This window comes from Drosophila montana, unplaced genomic scaffold, assembly GCF_035044405.1.
Source record: "Drosophila montana isolate Dmon_TW-CO22-7 unplaced genomic scaffold, ASM3504440v1 contig_2106_1, whole genome shotgun sequence".
Classification (NCBI taxonomy): Eukaryota; Metazoa; Arthropoda; class Insecta; order Diptera; family Drosophilidae; genus Drosophila; species Drosophila montana.
In genome coordinates this window covers 1,092,501-1,110,730 of record NW_026997017.1, presented here as the reverse complement: position 1 = coordinate 1,110,730, position 18,230 = coordinate 1,092,501, and the positions used below count along the sequence as shown (strand labels likewise).

The 18,230-nt window shown below is 39.3% G+C and overlaps 4 protein-coding genes across 4 annotated transcripts in view; 3 read left to right on the top strand and 1 right to left on the bottom strand.

Annotated features, from left to right (window-relative positions):
• The first annotated feature begins 19 nt into the window (after positions 1–19).
• On the top strand, positions 20–891 carry RpL35 (Ribosomal protein L35). The gene is made up of 3 exons (XM_064680367.1): positions 20–146; positions 342–478; positions 549–891. The coding sequence occupies exons 1-3, from the start codon at positions 144–146 to the stop codon at positions 778–780; spliced, it is 372 nt and encodes a 123-aa protein (XP_064536437.1). The 5' UTR covers positions 20–143; the 3' UTR covers positions 781–891.
• An 804-nt stretch (positions 892–1,695) lies between these two features.
• Positions 1,696–3,338, top strand: LOC135426979 (microtubule-associated protein RP/EB family member 1-like). The gene is made up of 2 exons (XM_064680359.1): positions 1,696–1,966; positions 2,241–3,338. Exons 1-2 carry the CDS (start codon positions 1,831–1,833, stop codon positions 2,915–2,917), a joined length of 813 nt encoding a protein of 270 aa, XP_064536429.1. The 5' UTR covers positions 1,696–1,830; the 3' UTR covers positions 2,918–3,338.
• A 572-nt stretch (positions 3,339–3,910) lies between these two features.
• Positions 3,911–14,189, bottom strand: Tre1 (Trapped in endoderm 1). Its single transcript, XM_064680356.1, has 7 exons — positions 13,752–14,189; positions 6,518–6,609; positions 5,630–5,775; positions 5,461–5,561; positions 4,784–4,886; positions 4,227–4,717; positions 3,911–4,157 (listed from the first exon to the last, which is right to left on the bottom strand). The coding sequence occupies exons 2-7, from the start codon at positions 6,606–6,608 to the stop codon at positions 3,971–3,973; spliced, it is 1,119 nt and encodes a 372-aa protein (XP_064536426.1). The 5' UTR covers position 6,609; positions 13,752–14,189; the 3' UTR covers positions 3,911–3,970.
• A 3,318-nt stretch (positions 14,190–17,507) lies between these two features.
• The window catches only part of Gr5a (Gustatory receptor 5a), a 5,528-nt gene continuing 4,805 nt past the window's right edge, over positions 17,508–18,230 (top strand). Inside the window, exons 1-2 of the mRNA XM_064680371.1 lie at positions 17,508–17,658; positions 17,730–17,921. Of these exons, the coding sequence (XP_064536441.1) occupies positions 17,759–17,921 (163 nt within the window). The 5' untranslated portion in view covers positions 17,508–17,658; positions 17,730–17,758. The remainder of the gene's footprint in view (positions 17,659–17,729; positions 17,922–18,230) is intronic.

Sequence of the window (18,230 nt, the reverse complement as noted above, 5' to 3'; positions counted from 1 at the left end):
CAAACAGCAGTGCTGAGCAGCAGTTAGTGTTGAAAAGTGGCACAACTGTCATGTGTCAAAATCGTCTGTTTGTTTTCGTGCTACAGCCCTCAATCGTTTGTACGACCCTAGTTCTTTCTTTTTTGACGTGACCAGCGAGAAAAATGGTTGGTACCGAGTTTCTGTGAATTTTAAATTTTTAAAAATAAAACACATCCGTGCATAAAATAATAAAGAAATGTATGAAACACGAACCGAACTGTGCATATTTATAGTGTGGCATATTATTTTTTGTGTGTGCGCGTTTAAAACGAATTGTTAACTAAATTGTTGCAAAATTCCATTTGGCTCTATTCTCACAGGTGAAGATCAAGTGCTCAGAGCTGAGAACCAAGGACAAGAAGGAGCTCACCAAGCAATTGGATGAGCTCAAGAATGAGCTGCTCAATCTGCGAGTGGCCAAAGTCACCGGCGGAGCACCCTCCAAGCTGTCCAAGATGTAAGTCACCCGCCAACCCCCCCTCTACCCATATTATATTCTTGACTAATTTGTTTTTGTTTAATTGCAGCCGCGTTGTGCGCAAGGCCATCGCTCGCGTCTACATTGTGATGCACCAGAAGCAGAAGGAGAATCTGCGCAAGGTGTTCAAGAACAAGAAGTACAAGCCTTTGGATCTGCGCAAAAAGAAGACCCGCGCCATGCGTAAGGCCCTGTCGTCGCGCGACTCCAACCGCAAGACCCTCAAGGAAATCCGCAAGCGTTCCATCTTCCCGCAACGCAAATATGCCGTCAAGGCATAGATTTAAATGCAGCAACAATTGTTGTTAATAACTAGTGTGCGCTAAGAATATTCTCCTGAAAAAAAAACAAAGCAAAAGGAATAAGAATAAAATCATTTTTTTTAAATGTGACCATCCATGTGTACTTGTGTTAAACCAAAAAAAAAAAATGCCCGCGTGTATGTGCGTTTTTTTTCAGTGCTCAAAGCTGTCAAACGCTTTCCAAGGAGCTGCCAGGCAAAGCGTCAACTTGGCTGGAAAACGGCGCTAAAGAGAGGCCAAAGCTTGCAATGTTTGAAAATAAAGCTTGCAGCTTTTGGGTCTTAACTGCAATAGCTGTTAATGGACTGATCCAGCTTGTGTATTTTGCAGTGTCTTGTGAGCTGTTAAATGCTTTTCAAGGGTATGTCTACAGCTTTCCAAAAAGTCGTTAAACGTTTATCAAAGAGTTAAACGATTTTTAAGCATCTGACAAAATCTTTCGAATGAAGCTGTCACGGACAGACTTCTGCCATAGGCCTTCATTTAAGAGCAATGACTTTGAGCTTGGCTGGAAAACGGCGTTTAAGAGAGAAAATTGACTGTAAGCCTTGGAACACACGAGCCTTAGCTTTATTCTGTTATTGCACAGTCTGGATTATTTTTTATTAAGCAATTCAAATATAAAATATTTTTGAAACTTCTTTGGCTGATTTCAACGAAGGACGTAACTTTGGACAATTTCGACTGCTTAAAAACAGGAATTTCTTTTGCACAATTTACAATACTGACAATTAGTCACACTGCCCATCGAAGGGTTAACACTTCCAAAGGGAGTAGCGCACACTGTCCCGCAATTGCTTGAAACTTTGTTGACGATTTTCGTTTCGATGCAGAGTTGGCTTTTTAGTATAGGCAAATACATATATGTATATACAATATTAACTTAGCAGGCCGTAGTTGATTTAGGGACTCAGTGAATTTGGGAAAATAAATAGTATAGTACATATATATATATATATGCATATGTATATGTATATATGTATGTATATATATATTGGGCGTAGAATCGATAAACAATAAGCGAACGCAATGGATCGAGGCAAAATGGCCGTCAACGTGCACTCGACAAATGTCTCATCGCAAAATTGGTCGCGCCACGAGATGTTGTCCTGGGTCAATACACAAATGAAAGCTGAATTCACAAAGATCGAGGAGCTCTGCACAGGTAAGTGCGGTTCACCGTCTAATACGCTGTTCCCCGTGTGAAGAGGGTAGAGTATATTGGTTTGCAAGCAATGTCCGTTTCACTTCGCCCAAGAAAGTGCGGTTAAGTTGTTCAATTCCTTCCTCCTTTTCTAACGGTCTTCCGTTGTGGCCGCCAAGTCCATTAATCGATAACACTTATCGACTGATGCAATCGGTTTTTTACATTGCATTGCGCTTGCAACCTTCTTTTTTCTCACTTGCTTTTCATCTTTTTGGTCACACTTTTGCTGTAGGCGCTGCCTATTGCCAATTTATGGACATGCTGTTCCCCAATTCGGTGGCCATCAAACGCATCAAGTTTCGCGCCAATCAGGAGCACGAATTTGTGCACAATTTTAAGCTGTTGCAGGCGAGCTTTCAGAAGAAGGCCGTACACAAGGAGATACCCATTGAGCGGCTGATCAAGGGCCGCTTTCAGGATAATTTTGAGTTCTTGCAATGGTTCCGAAAATTCTTCAATGCCAATAACAATGGCAAGGCCTACAATGCCTTGGCCGTGCGCGATGGCGTCACCATGGGCTTCGGCTCGAGCTCCGGCAACAGCTCCAAAGGTCCGTCGAACAGCGCACGCTCCGTATATAGTGCACATCAGGTGCGCACTCGCACATTCGTCAGTGATGCACACTTGACCTATCGAAAGGAGAAGGAGGTTATCGAATTGGCCGACGATCAGTTCGATATGCACGGCGTGCTCCATGAACTGGAACGGGCCGAACAGGATCGCGATATGTATGTATCGAAGCTGCGCGACGTGAAGGTCATTTGCGAGGAGAACCGAGATGAGAATCCGGACGTGGTCAAGAAAATACTCGAGATAATCAATGAGGATGCCATTCAGCCGTTCCCATTCGCTAACGATAAGACTTTTAATTCCGAATTGTTTGATCAAGCCAATGGCAGGCAGTGCTAAGCGCTTGCCTGTACAACAAGCTCTTCTCTCTCATACCATTTAATCGCACACACATGTAGACAAACGCACTCACCACACACACACACACACACACACACATTTACACGTTAGCATACTATCACACAAGCACACACACACACACACACACACAAACTTCATATGGGCGTTGCGCAATCAACTTGGACGGACATCAGGACATACACGGAACAGCTGAATTTGATTTGAATATTTGTTTTCTGTTCTCTAAATATCGATAAAGATTAATGCTTACAGTGTGCGCGTTCAGCTAGTTAACATCTCGGTTGTCTATCAAAAAGACTTATAACAAAACATAAACCACTTTTAAAATCGTTAGTAGCTATTTGATAGAGCCAACGAATGGTTGACTACTGAACGCCTGCATTATTTCGTGCATAACTTATTGCCTATCGATTATTTTCTGCCTTAAGTGCCAGCGCTAGTGTCGTGAGGTGTACCGTTAATATGCAGCTACTCACCACACGCACAGGCTTACTCTACCAATTGATATTGTGGTGAAATTGTGTCATTTGAGCTCTGCTATAGCTATGTTAAGCGTATATCTAATGACTAGAAATGTGACTTTCAAGTTGAGCTTAGTTTAAGCCCTGTGAGCGGCACATTAATTTAAGATCAATGACTTATGTTTATATTTTATTTGTACTTTAGTTAAAGCCGAAATTAATTGTTTCCTTGATTTTAAGTTTATTGTTAAATTTAATGTAAATGGTACAGTTTATATTTTGGCTATTTGTAGCGACTTCTCTTCAAAGTCTGGCAACACTGGTGCCGGGAATGCTGTGCTCACGCATACAGCGGGCGGCAGTTAATCAAAACGCAATTACAATATATCGTCAATAGTATATATACATATATACATATATATATATATATATTTTTTTTTCTTATTCTGTTTGATTTGTTTTTCGTATGCGCCCTCGTGTATAATTAAATATACATAAATAAGAAAAAAAAAAAAGGATATATATTTTAATAAGTAGTTAATGTCGTATTGCAAATTCGAATACAAAAGACTCATACTGAATATGTTTGGCACATTTGGTTAATACTATTCTTCTGAACAGCATGAAACAATGGCGTGCTGCGAATAACGCCCGATAATTCCTTTGAGTTCTTGCTTTGGTGATAGTTTCTACTTGGCATCGGTGACAGCGGCTCACCCCAAAACTTGAGCAATGCGAATATCTTGTAGTAGGCCACCCTGCGTTTAAGAGATATTTAACATGCGATTAATTGGGAATATATTATTAGATGCTAATGAGTAGAGCACCTGTAGTTGCGATTGCTGGCCGCATAGATAATCGGATTGATAACGCTGGAGGCCCAGGCCATCACGGAGGCGATGATGTGCAGCCAGGGATAGGAGGTATTGCGCTCATCGTCCACCACATTGGCCAGCATCAGCGGCAGGAAACAGATGAGGAAGCACAAGAATATGGTGACCATCATCACAGTGAGGCGATTGTCCTCGCGCGCCTTGCGCGTGCTCGTCGTGGTCACATACGAGCCGGACGCTGATCCTGCTTTGGCGCCGGCTGTGGCGCCAATTTGAAAGTTATCGTGACTGCGTATCTTCTTCTTCTGATGGAGCACGGTTATATAGATGCAGGAATATGATATTATAATGACCAGACAGGGCAGCAGAAAGCCGATCAGGAACAAAGTCTTCTTTATCGATTTACCCTCCTTTTTGAGTATTGTGCACGAGAAGGTGGCCTCGTCCAGGCCCATCTCGCCCCATATGCCCAGTATGGGTGGCAGCTAAATTGCAAAAACGATTCAACATGGATTAATCAAATCAAATATGAATCAATTCGCTTGGCTCACCAGCAGTAGAAAGGATACGGCCCAAACGAACACCAGCTGCAGCGTGATCAACTTGGGCTTATAGATCTGTGAGTATCTGCTGTGGCAAGCGATGAGTATGTACCTGGATTCACACAAAAGAAATTTAGTCTTAAAAACCAAAAAAAAAAACAAGTAAGGCGTTCTAGTCGGGAGCTCCCGACTAGGGGATACCCTGAACCCTCTTCTTCCGACAGGCGATAGGTATACTTGATATATATATATACTATTCTAGAAGCTACATGTCAAGTTTGGTGATTTTAGCTCTTATTATTTACCGAAATTGCTCAAAAAACAGGATTTCAATATTCAACTTTTATCGATTACTTGGAAACGAGGCAATTTATCGAATATCGGAAACAAACTCGATCTGTGCGGGCACTAGGAGGACCTACAGCTAAAATTTCAAGTCTCTAGCTCTTATAGGTTCTGAGATCCTTGCGTTCATAAGTCAAATATATATCTATATACCATGCTTGGAGTATCAGGCTGTTTCCATATTTATAGATATTATAAAAATGAAAGGGGATATGGGAGCAAAATTACATATGTGTTCTATGTAAGGTGTTGTAGTATTTCTATTTCAAATTTTAGGTCTGTAGCTTTTCTGGTTGCCGAGATCTCTCAGTCGATCTCGGGTACGTCTCGAAATACCCTACCTATTGAGCGTAATGCCCACCATGCTGAGCAAGGAGACGGCCACATTGCCATAGAAGATGACGGGAAAGATCTTGCATAGCGTGCTGCCGAATGTCCAGCTCTGTAGAGTTGATGGAAAACAAAATTAGTTTCGAGTAGATATGATTTGTTCGATTCGATTCGACGCACCTCCTGAAAGAAACGCACGGCTGTCAGCGGCAGGCTGAAGGAGCAGAAAAGTAGATCCGATATGCTCAGAGATATGACAAAGGCGGTCGTCGCATGTTCGCGTATCGTTGGACTCTTGAGCAGCGCCAGCAGCGTTATCAGGTTGCCTGCAATTGCAAAAGTGTATGAGGTTACATGAGGGTTAAAATATAAAGGAACTAGCAAATATTACCCGGCATTGCCAGGACTGCGTATATTTGTTGTTGTTCAATTTCAAATCCGTTTAACCCCCGTGGAATATGTTTTACTGCTGTCCAAATAAAGCCATACAAATTAATTGATAGCCGTTTTTCCACGCGTGGAGGTGGATTTTCCAAAAGCGCTGAGTTACATGTGCCTAAGTTTTTTTTGCTATGCTGAAAAAGATTTTCGACTGTTTTCCGCCCATCTTCCGACGTTAGAGGTGGATTTGGCAAAATCGTCGATATACGTTCTTAATTTTTTACTTTTATGTAAAGCTTTGCAAATAAGCTGGCAGCCCGTGGAATGAAAAGCTAAAAATCTATAAGCTACAGTTTTTCAGTCATTCGACTTCAATGCGGATTATTCGAAATCGGCGAAACATCATTTGAAATTTGAATGATTTTTAAGAGTTTTTATCAGACTTCTGGCAATTGTTCCTTTTACATCAATTTTTCACATTTTTCAAAACCACGCCTTAGCGTGAAACTATATCCACAAAAGGCGAACTACTGTGAAAAAAATCAGCTTGACAGCTTTTATGGTTTGTGCTATGCGTGGATCGTCAATCAGTCAGACGGTCAGTCAGTCGGTCAGTCAGTCAATCAGTCGGGACAAAGTGTGTGTTTTTTCGTTTGAGTGGGATTGAAAGCTGCTGCAGTTACTTACCGAATACGCCGATGGTCACAAATACGCAGGCACAGATGGCAGCGGAAGAAGCTACGGAATGCGGGTATATAGACTGCGTGGGGGCATCCATGCTGTAAAGCGGAACACATACACATATTCAAAATATTATTAGCCAATTCCAAATGAACAATAAAATGCGCCAATTTTATATATGTATGTATCTATAAAAATATGCACATGAGCATTTCCAAGAAACGGCAAACAATGCTTTTATCTATTTATTTTATCATTAAAATTACAATATACATTTCACTCAACATTTCGTCTATATATATTTTGTATATTCATTTATTGCTTTGCATATTTTATTTGGCCCACGTACAGCGCACACGTATGAATGCCGTCTGTGTGAACTTTCAGCGCAGCTTTGGCAGGCGAGAGTTTTGCAGGCAAAGCGCACTAATACATTTGCATTTAACTAACACACATGCATGGACTGAAAAATATCACTTTTCAGCCTTTAAAACCATGGTATACAGGGCAGACTACTATATTTGTATACATTAACAGATATATACATTAATCAATAATATTAACTATATGTTTAGAATTTAGAAAAAGGACTTGGGCACGTTAAATATGTTTATCTTGAGAAAAGTGTGAAGAACGTCTCAATTGAATTACCTCTGAGATCGTTGCGAATGAGCTTACAGCCGAAGCTTCGCCCATTCAATCTTTGAGCGGAATTTATTATCCAAGAGAGGTGGATTTTGCGAAAAGTGTGAAACACGTCTCAAGCGTATTTTCATAATGATCTTTGAGAATGAATTTGAACGCGAAGCAATGGTTATTCTAAAAGGTGTGAAGCCCCCTCAACTGAATTCGAATAAAGCTCTTTGAAAATGAGTTTGAGGCCGATCGGATTGTAAGTGGAAAAGTATCAAACAAACGTTTAACTCGAGTTTTCCACTCTTGCGGGTGGAATTCATTTTGTCAGTTAGAACACAGTATATATATAGAGAGATTTTATTGAAAATAAAGTCCTAATGTCAAGATTAAATTATATGTTCAGGAAACAACCATAAAAAATGCGGACAGAGTATTTAATCTTCAACATGCTTCAAGCTAAATGCTTTTTTCATGCACTCTCTTCTCCGATTTGCCGTTTCGTTAAAATGTTATCATTGACAGTTCGTTGTAAGTAAAAATTTTTTGTGAAATCATCCAATTTCCAAGCGCTATCAGCAGCAGCTACGCCGATTTAAATGCGGTTCCCCGCTTACATTTTTATGACCAATTCAATTATTCGTTAAAACAAAGCAAGTGGACAAAAATATACATATATAAAAATACGATAAGCAGAGAAAAGGTCAAAGGAAGCACTCGAAAAGAACAGATACCAAGGTAAGTGCCTTATGGAGCGCGTTTCTGGCAGACGGAAGCGATATTCTAGATAGAATTTATTGACAGCAAAGAACAAATTAAAGCCTAAAAGAACTTAAACCAAAGACTCTCTAATGCAATTAAATATTGATTAAAGATTTGTTTTGGCTCAAACAATTAACTAATTGTAAATCAAACTTGTGGCAGAACCTCTCCAACACTGGCTAAGGAAATTTGAACCTAGTTACAATTTAAAAAGAAAGATCGTAGTTAGAACCAGAATCTAAGTAAATTCTATTACAAATTAAAACCCTTATTCAACACTGTTTGCCGCACAGATATAAACAAGTAATTAAAGGATGTTCATGACCAATCACTTTATATACAGAGACTATATTGCAAAAGAGCAAAAAAAGTTATAGAAACTCAATTTCTAAGATTGAAAGATTGGAAAAAACAACACTCGCTACTACACTGATTATTTAATTATAAATTAATTACTTATGCAACACAGGCCTAATGCACACTGAATCAAACCTCAGAATTGGGCATTAGTCAGCATTATTTGGCATATAATACATTACAGTCTGAACTGTTTATTTTACAACACAAAATGTTTTACCTAAAGTTTCAAGAACGCACAAATCGGAACAACTCTATTTTACACAACACTGGTTTTTTTTTAAAGCTTAACGATCCAATGCCAATGCGCAGAGTCAGTGTGAGTGCATTCAATAATAATAATAAAATCAAAACTCAGTTTGTTTTTTTTTGTTTGTTTGAATTCAAAACCGTTTTCTAACACATGTTGCACGAACATGAACCGAACTTTGCGACGCGCCGCTCAACATCGAAATGTTGCAGCGCAACAAATGAACCAAAAAAATAATAAAAAAATAAAAAAAAGTAAATGAAAATATAAATAAATAAAATGAAAGAGAATTTATCATCGCTATGAAAATGAAATTTTCAATTAAGCTCTGTTTGTTTTTCGTAATGTGACAGTTTTCATTGTTGTTGCTGCTGTGGGTTTTATACCCATTGCAAATGGGCAAAGGGGGTATATTGTATTTAAGCATATGTATGTAACGGACGAAAGGAAACGGATCTCGAAAAAAACTATTGATAAATATAATAATAATAATATCGATATATATCAAACAAATATCTATATATATTATAATAACATAACAATATCGATAAATATAATAATAATAACGATATATAGCATAATGATATCGATAAATATCATAATAATATCAACAAATATCGTTTTTGAATTATAACAACTAAATACACCTAATTTGGAATGTAGTTTTGGGTACACTGTATACAGATTAAGAATATTTTACTTTTTCGGCAACTCCCCCCGTTTCCCTGATAACTGAAAAATACTCATACTTTAAGGTAGATCCTTACGCCCTGGTATGCCTGGTAAGCCCCTTAAAATTGCACAAAAATCGGACAACAAACACCGGACTTACTCAAGAATTCATTATCCAAAGCTTTGTGCTGTGGCAAGAAGAAGCACAGCAGCTGCCTAGAATAAACTGTTGTTCGTTCGTGTGTGAGTATGTGTGTTTTCTCTTTGTGCATGCACATGTGTGTGACAGCAAGCAATAAGACGTAACGGCAGCTTGGCGCTGCGCCTAGGGTATGCCCTAGTCGTGCACTCTGGTCAACCGAGGCACTCTTACTTGTTTTCTTGTTGTGTTTTTTTTTGTGTGCAGCTGAAGAGATAACAAGAAGTGGCAGGTCGGTCGGACAGCGTTTCAACTGTTTTGCATACACAACACAATTTCATTTATTTAATGCTCCCTTTTTATTTGTATTTGGATCGGTTGAATTAAAAAGCGCCTTGTTACGCATTTAACGCGATTTCCGGCGACTCTCCCCCGCCAACCGTCGCCGCCAGCAGCGCAGCCAGCAGCACTCAACGGTACTGCTGTCCCCACCCCCGCTTACCCGCGTCTCTTGCTAAATTGTGGTTCAGTTTCCATCAGTGTTGTTTTTTTTGTTTTTTTTTGGGTTCTCTGTTTGAGTTCTTGGGGTAAAATGCGCGGCCCGCTTTCATGCATGATCAACATGTGTGTGCGCAAGCGTGTGTCTCTGTATGTGTGTGTGTGTGTGTGTGTGTGCTTATTTGTGCTCTTCTTCTTCCTCTTCTAGTGCTCTGTGTGGTTGTTGTTGTTGTTGTTGTTGCCTTTCCTGGCTGTCCCCCTCTTGCATTGGGTATTCTACTTTTGTCACAAAATGCATTACGCATTCCAGCAGACAATTGCGATTATGTAGAGTATATATAGTACATACATACAACTAGGATAACAAGCGGATCAAAATTGTACATATATGAAATTATATATATGTATATACAGTTTTCCGCTCGCTAGCCTACATCTTGATTGCTCGTTATTTAAAAATGTACAGGAGCCAGTTACTATATTATATAACTAGAAACTAATATATGAAAAGCTTAGTTTTTTTCTTGAAAACTTTTTTTTTCCAGTTTCCTCAAGACAAGCCAACAATGACCAATTAAAGTTTGCACCCTTAATCCCATTAAGATCCGTCTAATATATATCATATATATCATATTAAATTGAGCCCTTTTCTGACATACTGTTGCTTCTTTTATAGATTTTCAAGGGTATTAACTCTTCGGCAACTCAAGCACAAATATTCTTTCATTTTTTTTTTTTTGGTAAATCCGTTAGGGTATGACACAAAATTAAAAATCTGAATATGCACAATATATGCTTCATGCATGTGTGTCTGTGTGTCTGTGTGTCTTTGGGTGGGGGGGGGGGGGGGGGGGGTGACTTCTTCCCCCATGAGTTCCTCCCAACCCGCGGCCTGTAAAATGCTGGGCCACTGATATTAGAGATAAGCTGGCTCATTTATGCATGAGAAACACATGTGTATATATTTATGTGTATGTTTGTATGTGTGTGAATGTGTGTATATGCGATGCATGAGAACATTCCCTCGGATGAGGGTCGGATTTGGAGGCATATGCATATGCTTGGGGCAAAACTTTTGGGGTGCCACTTACCCATAGGAGGGTCGCTCAGTGAGTAATTCATAAGGCATCTATAAATATATTTCAATAATCAAATACTTTTCAATAAGGCGGCAAACCAGTTTTGAACCGAACTGGTTCCGTTCCGGAATCCCAACTTATGTCAACTGTGAATATATATTTCGTATAAAATATATCCCACATAAAATATGTTTTAATAATCATAATATTATTCATGTAGTTTTGAACCGAACTGGTTCCGTTCCGGAATCCCAACTTATGTCAACTGTGAATATATATTTCGTATAAAATAAATTCTATATAAGATGTGTTTCAATAACTATATACTTTTTAATAAGATGGCGAACCGGTTTTCAACCGAACCGGTTCCGTTTCGAAATTCCAGTTAATTTTAACTAAGAAACAACGAGAACCGATTTACATAAAGTAAAGAAAATTTTGAGGTAGACTCAGCCCCAAAGCATAACTAAATTTTTACCCAAATTATACGATTTATCCAACCATCTTTGGACGATGTCGATTTTGGGAGAGATTTTCATATGAAAATATTAACGGCTCTCAATATTTTCAGTAGAACGGGCAACTATTGATATTTAAAATAGATTGAGCTGCAAACTGAATAATGAACAATTTTCAACCCTATAAAGATACAGATCTAGCCATAATTATGCCAACTATGCGAACTAGGTTCTCACTTAAGCTAGGCTGATGAAACTTTGAACACTTGATACTTTGTATGTCAGACTCCATATAAGTCGAGACCTGTTGGATCAGCATACTATATCTTATAGAAACAAACGATTGAAAGTTAAGATGTTGTATGAAAAAGTATGAAGTATAAAAAAAAGTATATTGCCAATTTCAATTCAGATTTTGGCATAGATCAGCTTACTATAAGTTTATACAGAGATTTTGGTTAAGATCATTTGCATATTGCATAGCATAACATATATCTAATATAGTATATCATATAGCTGCATTGAAAGTAAGGGTATTAAAGAATTCTATGGATCAACTGAATGCATTTGTTATTTTTGGTGTCACCCTTGTTTTAAAAGCATTAGCTTTCATGTCTTATGTTTATTTTAAGTCTTATCTGATATGAATATCAAGACAATTGGGAAGGAATTGGAAGGGTTGCGCAATCGATCAAACAAAATGCTTTAGCGTATATACCCCGCCAAGTAGGGCTATGGCAGGGGAAAGTCAAGCTTTTGGGGTCTTGACATCAGCATTTTTGTTGATTTTTGGATATTCTTTTGGTTTTATTTTTTTATTTTTATTTGTTTAAATCTCAGATATTTTGTGTCATGGTAGCAGATACAAAAATAAAACGTATTTTGATTCAAGCAAAGCGAAAACTTTTGGCTGACTAATCGAAAAGCAAAGCCAAGCCGAATCACGCCCAGGTTTAACTTAACGATTAGCGTGATTCTAACATACTTAGCAATATATAATTATAATTATGATTATTATTATTATTATAATTATTATTATAAATTTATGCACATGTGCGATAGACCGGAACAGACGTCGCATATGAGTAGCGGGTTTTTCTGTTGTTCAATTTCGTTTTTAATACCCTCAACCTATTGGGAATGGCCAAAAGGGGTATATTGTTTTTCAGCAAATGTATGTAACTTAAAACTTGATATATATGTATTCTCCTTTACCATACGCAAAACGAGGTTATATTTTATTTTTATCGATACCTTAACGATATTACTTTCGAAAAATATCGATCTAAAGACAGCAGCGAATCCAAAAGGCAGCTAGAGTCTTCGTAACGGCAGCTTGGCACCCAGTTTAGGGTATCGGCTAGCCGGGCATGCCCGAGTAGAGCACTCTTAATTGTTTTTGTTTGTTTTTAACACAACAACACATGAATGAGTCGAGCTTCGAGGTTCCAATGCATTTGGCAAAGACAAAAAAAGCTGTTTCCGTCTAAAGAAAAAGCAGCGGATGAATCATCAGCTGCCGCTGCCGCTGCCGCTGCTCTGCTTCGTTTATTTGTTTGGCCAAAGCCAGGCCTGACTGCTGGAGGGGAGGTCAGCAATAACAACAACAAACAACAGCGGCAGCAGCAGCAACCACCGTGCAAAGATGACAATGAGTCGGCGACACAAGCTGCAGGCTACGAAACTAATTGCAGGAGCTGCAGCAGCAACAAAGAAACCAACGTAAATAAGCGAAAATTGGGAAAGAATAAAACAACAAAATAAATACAAATGCGAAGATGAATGTGAATTCATTTTGGTTGAGCACGATAAAAGTCGCCTTCGTCTGCGTGTGTATGTGTGTGACAATTGCTGTACGAGTGTGTGTGTGTGTGTGATGCTGCGGATTGATGCTGATCTGATGTGTGTGCAAGCGAGAGAGGGAGTTGGGCAGCGGCAGATGAATTGTTGTTGTAACACTGCAGGCAAACAGCCGTTTGTTCTTTATCATTTTTTTTTTTTTTTTTTTTAACATAATTATTATTTATTTTATTTAAAATCTGCCCCCTTTTTGGGCAATAATTAAATGTTTTCTTTGACCTATGGCAGTTATGTATTGCGTGTATCTATGTGTCTGTTTTGTGTGTTTAGTGTAGGGGAAGCAGTGGAATTTGTGGAGTTAGACTCTTTGTCTTTTTCTTTATCATGGCAGCAAGAATAACACCAACAAGAACAACAGCTGGCGCTGAATGCATGCGCAATGTTTCAAATTATATTTTGAAGCCACATATGCACACACACACACACACGCGCAAACAGTCACACACATTAACAGACGCACACGGATACACACACACATGCAGCGCCATAACAGTAGCTATTACATATTATTAACTGGTCAAGTTACGCTTACCCGCAGCGCTGTTGTTTTTGTTAATAGGCAGCTGTGAATTTAGTTTGAAGGATTTCCAGAGTGCGCCACTAAATATATTTATAATTTAATTGCATTTTGCTATGCCGCAGGTTAATCACATTGGCTACACGTTTAGCTAATTTACTATGCACATTCACTGGCTTAAATAACAAAACCAAAAAAAAATAAAAACAATAACGATTTGCTGTGTTATTCGAAATTGGTAACAAGTTTGTACGCAGGCGGACCGGGCATTGTTCGCCGTTTGTTGCCCACAAAACTGATAATCCCCGGTGCTGGAGATCTATGGTTGCTCTTGTTGAATAACAAACACAAATAACGGTCACATTCGGTGGCACTTGTTGTGAACAAACGAATTTATTTTGAAATTTAGTGCATAAATGCAGAATACACGTCCGAAGCTAGCGGCGAAACAACAACAAATGATGTTAGTGCTATGTTAATGTTAAGCCGCTGTTGTTCTCAAATGAAACTGTTATGCATTCATTGCGATCGATAACAGTAAGGTGACCAGTCTCTCATTATTTCAACAATTTATCACTTATCGACTTGACAGTCTCATTTCGAGTATGCCCAAAAATGTACAAATGTTAACGGCCAAAAAGCTAACCTGCAATATTTGTGCATATTATTAATATACAATTTTGCCAACTATTTGTAGACTGTCGCGCAGCTGCGCAGCACGCCAGTTGGCAATTTTGAAAGTCCAGCAATAATACTCTCTAGCCGGAAACGGAAATCGAACAACGCCTGAACTTGACAGCTTACAACATGCTTTCCCCCCAAAAAAAATTAAAAATATGATGCCACAGTTAATTTAACTGTGCCTACGCTGGGGATTTTGCTGACCACAATGAAAAATGCTTTACTATAACGAGCAGGCAGCCCGATTTATTCACCTCATCCTGCAATTGAAACACGTTTCACTGTGACGTCAGCCACAGCCACAAAATCTGGTTCAACGCTGTCACATTAACAACACACACAGATTAATTACTGGAGCGCCGCACATTCGATTTCAAATCATAAAAGCCAGTCAAGCAACATGGCAAATAAATCATCTTTTCACTTTTAGACGTTTCAGCTAAGTTATGTCAAACAATAATGAAAATAAAACAAGCATTCGGCAGTCCGACTGAGAGATACCCTACGCTCAGCTACAGGCTGCCGTTACAAGCATTCTTGCTTTCCTTATCAGCAGCTGTGCTTCTTCTTACACTATATATGGGAAATGGGTGGGGAGTGGTGGTGGGGGGGGGGGGGGGGGTTTGTAGCCTAAATTTGTGTCTAGCTTGCATTATATCCTGTTCATATACCCTTTTTAACCATTTTCTACGACTGCAGGGTATAACAATGGACTTAATTTTTCTTTATCTTTTTTTGGTTGCTTTTTGAACATCAAGAAATATGAAAATTGCGGGTAAAAACACTTGATTTGCTGTAATAAAGGCATAAATGTTAGCGGTTATGTGCGAATTGTGCGAATTTGTTTTTTGCAGATTAAAACACGTTTTGCTAATCGGGCCAATTAAAAGCTGATGCAACAACAAGTTGCCTCTGATCCGTTTAGCCAGCTTTTCAGCCGAAAAAACATCCGCATCCAGCTGGAACGCAGCTCGCGAACATTATTTATGCGACGAGATCAAGATATTAAAAGTGAAAACCCGGAATCCCGGGCAAAATCTCACATTCAACGACCCACTACACTTCACGAGCTGCCGTCGACGACACGCACATAAAACGCACATAAATGTTGTACTCATATCTTTAACTCTGTTCAACATAATTAGTTAATCGGCGGATTACTGGACTGGCATAGTCCACATAGCTGCGGTCGCAGCCAGTTTACGAGACGAGACGAGACGAAAATCGTCGTCGATATCGTGCACGATGATATGTTTCACATTAAAATCGCATTTTCACAACTTGCTAACTCTCATTTTCTTGTTAACCTGACTCTTATTATGAGCTATGTGCCTGATAAGTTGAAAAGTTGGTTTAATTTTCTCAAGATTTGAAGATAAGTTTGAAGGCAATCGGGAGTTTAATAAAATATAAACAAACAACCACTTTCCGCGAATTTCCCACTCTTGCAGGTGGAATTAAAAAAACCTTGCCTTAGCATACTTATATATACATTTATATATATGCATATGAGCTATGTGTTTGATAAGAGCGCGTATTTAACAGCTTTGCCCGGTTCTAGCCTTATCCCATGGAAATGGATTTGAACTCGGACCTTTACCCGCCTAATCTTTGCAGCTTATTTCCACCTTGGAGGTTATTCTTTTACTTAATTAATTTTTACAAAGATCTTTGAAAATGATTTAGAAGAGCGTTCGGAAGCATAACATAATATATGCAAACAACAGTTTTCACGAATTTTCCACTCTTTCAGGTGGAATTGAAACAATCTTGTCTAAGCGTGCACTCACATCTACATATATATACATATGAGCTATGCGTTTGATAAGAGCGCGTATTGACCAGCCTTCTCGCTCCAAGCCTCTTTCCCATAGAAATGGGTTTGAGCTTGGAACTTTACCCGCTTTATCTTTGCAGCCCATTTTCCACAATGGAAGTTCGCATTTGCTCAAATTAATTTTCACAAAGATCTTTAAAAACGGTTTGGAGGTTGTTCGAATGATTTACAATAAATATATACAAACAACCACATTCCGCGAATTTTCCACTCTCGCAGGTGGAATTGCAAAAACCTTGCCTTAGCGTGCACTCACACGCATCTACGTGTATTTATCTGTATACACAAGTGATAAAAAGGTGATTTATCACCATTCATTCAGTCTGTCAGTCAATCAGCTTTGTATATACATATATATATGGCGATTAGGCACTAATCGCGCCTCTTTGCGATTCGCAATTCCAAGTGCCGCACATTTGTAGCGCACCGTGGGGCAAATTAATTGCCTGTCGCTTAAAATATGCGCCAATTATTCAGCTTTTCGCTTGATTGCAAATCGGGTAAGCTGAAGGCTTACATCTTGTAATCCTTGCAATGCGTTTATATCTTTATTTATTTATTTTTTTTGCACAATTTTCTTCTTTCTTTTTTTTCTATGTGTGCGGTTGCATTTGATTTAAATACCTTGTTCACAAAGTTTACTCTGAATAGGAAATTAAAGCGATACAAAAAGCCAGAGCTGATGTTCGTTTGATCAAAAATTCTATATAAAAAAAAAACATTTTGACTTAAAATATTAGGGAATCGGATATTGATGTAAATTTCATATACATGTCAACGTAAAAAATAACAAGGTTTGCAAAACGAGTTTTATTCGTAGATATCAGGCATGAAAATTGCAGACTTCTTAATTTCCGAGCGATTGCATTTTATCAGTTCGACTATATTTACACAATTTTAGATAGGGTATATCTCTGAGGACCACATCTCTGATATAGCTTAAATATCAGGCGGAACTCAACATGTGCCTAAGTTTTTGGAGCTAGAATCAGCATATAAAAATATCCTTCAAATATCGAGCCCCTTTCGACCTTCTTTTTGAATGTCAATAACATTTGCGTTTGCCCTTCAAAGCATACCACAGTGCGGGCAATTAAATGCTCGTTAGGGCAGGACGCGTGTCGATAACAATTAAAGCGATAACAATTAGGGCGATAACAATCGATTCGAATTCGAATGGGCAGCACTGCCCGACAAAGTACCGCAATAAGTGCGCAGTCATGTGGCGAATGCAAATGCGGCGACATCGCATTGGTCAGCGCTGCGAACGTTTGCGCCAGCAACTGCAGCAGCATGGCCGGGCTTGGCTGGAGCAACTGCAGCAGCGCAGGGCGTGGCGCGTGGGTCGTGGCATACGGCACAGCCATTCGCATGACGGCAGCTTCCATCAGGCGGTGGCGCCAGGTGAGCCACAGCCCCCAAATCATCATCGGCATCAACTGACTCCAATCGGTCCCTTTTGCGGTTTTTTGCAGTGCTCGTCCTTGCCCAATGCTTCAGCCTGATGCCCGTGCGCGGCGTGCGTGCGGCGTCCGCCCGTGGCTTGTACTTCAGCAGGCACAGCTGGCGCACCTGGTACAGTCTGCTCTACATTTGCTGCACCACCGTGGACATGCTTTTCACCATCAACTTGGCGGTGCACGGCCCTCTGGATGTTCGCAGTGTGGGTGAGTATGGGCGAGCAGGTGCTCCGATACCCTGTACTCATTCCCCAAATGGATGTGCGCATATCTACAACTCCTCTCAATTGCTCAGAATCGATAAGTATCGATCATGCGACGCTTTTTTTTGGGGCATATCTATGAGACTCTTATGCCTAACATTAAGTCATAAATACCCCATTTAATCGACTTCCAATGGGTATACGCATATTGTTATACGTAATCTCCTCTCAATTGCTCAGAATCGATAAGTATCGATCATGCGACGCTTTCTTGGGGCATATCTTTGAGACTCTTATGCCTAACATTAAGTCA

Excerpts from the sequence above, each read along its gene's own strand:
- Tre1 (XM_064680356.1), bottom strand. The coding sequence starts at position 6,608 with ATGGATGCCCCCACGCAGTCTATATACCCGCATTCCGTAGCTTCTTCC. Across the intron at positions 5,562-5,629 it reads CCGTGCGTTTCTTTCAGGAG|AGCTGGACATTCGGCAGCAC; the intron begins GTGCGTCGAATC and ends TCAACTCTACAG. Across the intron at positions 4,887-5,460 it reads GTGGGCATTACGCTCAATAG|GTACATACTCATCGCTTGCC; the intron begins GTAGGGTATTTC and ends GTGTGAATCCAG.
- LOC135426979 (XM_064680359.1), top strand. The coding sequence starts at position 1,831 with ATGGATCGAGGCAAAATGGCCGTCAACGTGCACTCGACAAATGTCTCA. Across the intron at positions 1,967-2,240 it reads GATCGAGGAGCTCTGCACAG|GCGCTGCCTATTGCCAATTT; the intron begins GTAAGTGCGGTT and ends CTTTTGCTGTAG.
- RpL35 (XM_064680367.1), top strand. Across the intron at positions 479-548 it reads CCCTCCAAGCTGTCCAAGAT|CCGCGTTGTGCGCAAGGCCA; the intron begins GTAAGTCACCCG and ends GTTTAATTGCAG.